The sequence below is a fragment of the Mycteria americana genome, chromosome 9 (genome assembly GCF_035582795.1).
Source record: "Mycteria americana isolate JAX WOST 10 ecotype Jacksonville Zoo and Gardens chromosome 9, USCA_MyAme_1.0, whole genome shotgun sequence".
NCBI classification, from domain to species: Eukaryota; Metazoa; Chordata; class Aves; order Ciconiiformes; family Ciconiidae; genus Mycteria; species Mycteria americana.
Genome location: NC_134373.1, coordinates 21433204 through 21435824, shown reverse-complemented (window position 1 = coordinate 21435824; position 2621 = coordinate 21433204). Strand labels below are relative to the sequence as shown.

Here is a 2621-nt window from a genome sequence, read left to right as displayed (position 1 = left end):
AAAGACACATTGTCACTTTAGGGCTCTGCCACAAACCCTAATTGCAAAAAAAAAAAGGGGGGGGGGGGAGATCCAGTGTCTTGCACATCCAATGCGAGGGTCTCCAGGCGGTAAGGGGTCCTTTGATCAAGAAAATCCAATTATTTGTGTATATACATTTCCCACATAGTGATTACTTCATTAATTGTCCCGCCTTTATCTCCTCCCTTCCCATCCCCCCTAATAATCAGTTCTTTTATCCAGACCAACAAACACACCATAGGAGCTTTGTGGATTCAAAGGATTTGCTTTCGCTTCTGAAAGAGCCGCTATTCTTTGATGATTGGGTAGCGGCAAACTTCAAAGCCATAAATCTTCCCTCTGACTGGCTGGCGGCCCAGCAAAGTCCTTATCAAATTCTTGGAGGTGATCCTGGTGCAGTCAGACAGTCCGCGGAGATCGCGCCGCGCGGGGGGTGGGACAGGCGCAGAGGCGAAGCGATCAGAGGGAAGGAGGGAGAGAGAAGGAAACTGGGCAGCTCCTCGTCTTCCCCTCGGCGTCCCCATGCCTCGGCGGTGCCCCGGCGCCTTCCCCTCGCCCCGGGCGCAGTAGCCATGGCCGCGGTGGCCGTCCTCCGGAACGACTCCCTCCAGGCTTTCCTCCAGGTCAGTACCCACGCCCGGGGGCCGCGGCGGCTCGCGCGGCGCCGCGTCCCGCGGTTGCGACCCGCGTTGCGCGGGGGCAGCCGGCGCCTGCCGCCTCCCTCCCGGGGCTTCACCCCGCGGGCGGCCCGGGAGAGGTAGGTAGGGACCCCCGCGGGGGTGAGGAGGCCGGGCCCGGTCTCCTCGGGCCGGCAACTTCCCTCTCCCCGCCAGGAGCCCGGCGGTAACTCCAGGCAGCGTCCCGGGGCGGGAGGGGGCGCGGGGCGGGGGCTGCCCCCTGCCCGCAGCGGCCGCTTCCCCGGCGCCCCCGGCCAGGAGAGGCGGCGGGGCCGGCAGCACCGGCCGCAGGCGGGACCGGTCTCTGGGCTGGGCGGGGCGGGGCGGGACGGGGGTGGGGGGTCCGGCCCGTCCTGCCCGCTTGGGCGCGCGCTGTTTTCGGAAAGTTCGCCGGCGCGGCGGGGCGCCTCCGGCAGCGCGCGGGCAGGCGGCGCGGGCAGGGGCGCAGAAAGTTTCCCGCGGGCGGCGGCGGCGGGCGGCGAGTAACGCGCTCTCCTCCCTCCTTCCCTCTCTCTCTCCCTCCCTCCCTCCCTCCCGCTCCCGCGCAGGACCGCACCCCCAGCGCCTCCCCAGACTTGGCCAAGCACTCGCCCCTGGCTCTTCTGGCCGCCACCTGTAGCCGGATCGGACAGCCGGGCGCAGCGCCCTCGGATTTCCTGCAGGTCTCCTACGACCCGACGCTGGGATCCCCCTCCAGGATCTTCCACCCGTGGAGCGGCGAGATGCCGGCGCACTCCCCGGGGGGGCTGCCGCCGCCGCACCCCAGCCTGGGGCTGACTCCTCAGAAGAACCACCTGCAGCCCTCCTTTGGGGGGGCGCACGAACTGCCCCTCACCCCGCCGGCGGACCCCTCCTACCCCTACGAGTTTTCCCCCGTCAAGATGCTGCCCTCCTCCATGGCCGCCCTGCCGTCCAGCTGCCCCCCCGCCTACGTCCCCTACGCCGCCCAGGCCGCCCTGCCGCCCGGCTACTCCAACCTGCTGCCGCCCGCGCAGCCCTGCCGGCAGCTCTCGCCCAACCCGCCGCCCGAGGACATCCCCTGGTGGAGCATCCAGCAGGCCGGCGCCCCGGGCGGCTGCGGCCACCGCTTCCCCGCGGCCGCGGCGCTGCCGCGGAGCCTGGTGCTGGGCCACTCGGACTTCGCCCAGTACCAGACGCAGATCGCCGCCCTGCTGCAGACCAAGTCTCCCCTGGCGGCCACGGCCAGGAGGTGCCGCCGCTGCCGCTGCCCCAACTGCCAGTCGGCCGCGGGCAGCGCCCCGGAGGCGGAGCCGGGCAAGAAGAAGCAGCACATCTGCCACATCCCCGGCTGCGGCAAGGTGTACGGCAAGACCTCGCACCTGAAGGCGCACCTGCGCTGGCACACGGGCGAGCGGCCCTTCGTCTGCAACTGGCTCTTCTGCGGGAAGAGCTTCACCCGCTCCGACGAGCTGCAGCGGCACCTGCGGACTCACACGGGCGAGAAGCGCTTCGTCTGCCCCGAGTGCGGGAAGCGCTTCATGCGCAGCGACCACCTGGCCAAGCACGTCAAGACCCACCAGAACAAGAAGCTGAAGGCGGCGGCGGACGGCGTCAAGCGGGAGGACGGCCGCGACCTGTGACCGCCGGGCGCCGGGGCGGGACCGGCCCGGGCCCGGCGGCGGCCGCCGCACCTGCGGGCCGAGCTGAGCCGCGCCGCGGCGGGGACCCGGGCTGAGGGCGCCCCGCAGCCGGGGGCAGGGCGGCGGCGCGGGAGAGGGCGGCCGGCCCTCGGACTCGCGTCGGGCCCGACGAGAGGGAGCTCGGCTGGGGGCGGCGCCGGGAGGAGCCACGGCCCCCGCGGACCCTCGGGCCCGGGACTGGACGCTCGTAGGGCTCGGGTCTTGCCGCCGCGCGCCGTCGTCCCGGGACAGGCGCCCTCCCCGCCCCTGCTGCTCCGGGGCG

At 71.5% G+C, this 2621-nt stretch overlaps 1 protein-coding gene across 1 annotated transcript; it reads left to right on the top strand.

Moving 5' to 3' along the window:
- Positions 1–593: 593 nt before the first annotated feature.
- Positions 594–2299, top strand: SP5 (Sp5 transcription factor). The gene is made up of 2 exons (XM_075512111.1): positions 594–644; positions 1247–2299. The coding sequence occupies exons 1-2, from the start codon at positions 594–596 to the stop codon at positions 2297–2299; spliced, it is 1104 nt and encodes a 367-aa protein (XP_075368226.1).
- Positions 2300–2621: the final 322 nt, after the last annotated feature.

What these genes read in the sequence shown, in the direction of transcription:
- SP5 (XM_075512111.1), top strand. Translation starts at nt 594, where the DNA reads ATGGCCGCGGTGGCCGTCCTCCGGAACGACTCCCTCCAGGCTTTCCTC. An exon ending in CCCTCCAGGCTTTCCTCCAG is followed by an intron (nt 645 to 1,246) that starts GTCAGTACCCAC and finishes GCTCCCGCGCAG; the next exon opens with GACCGCACCCCCAGCGCCTC.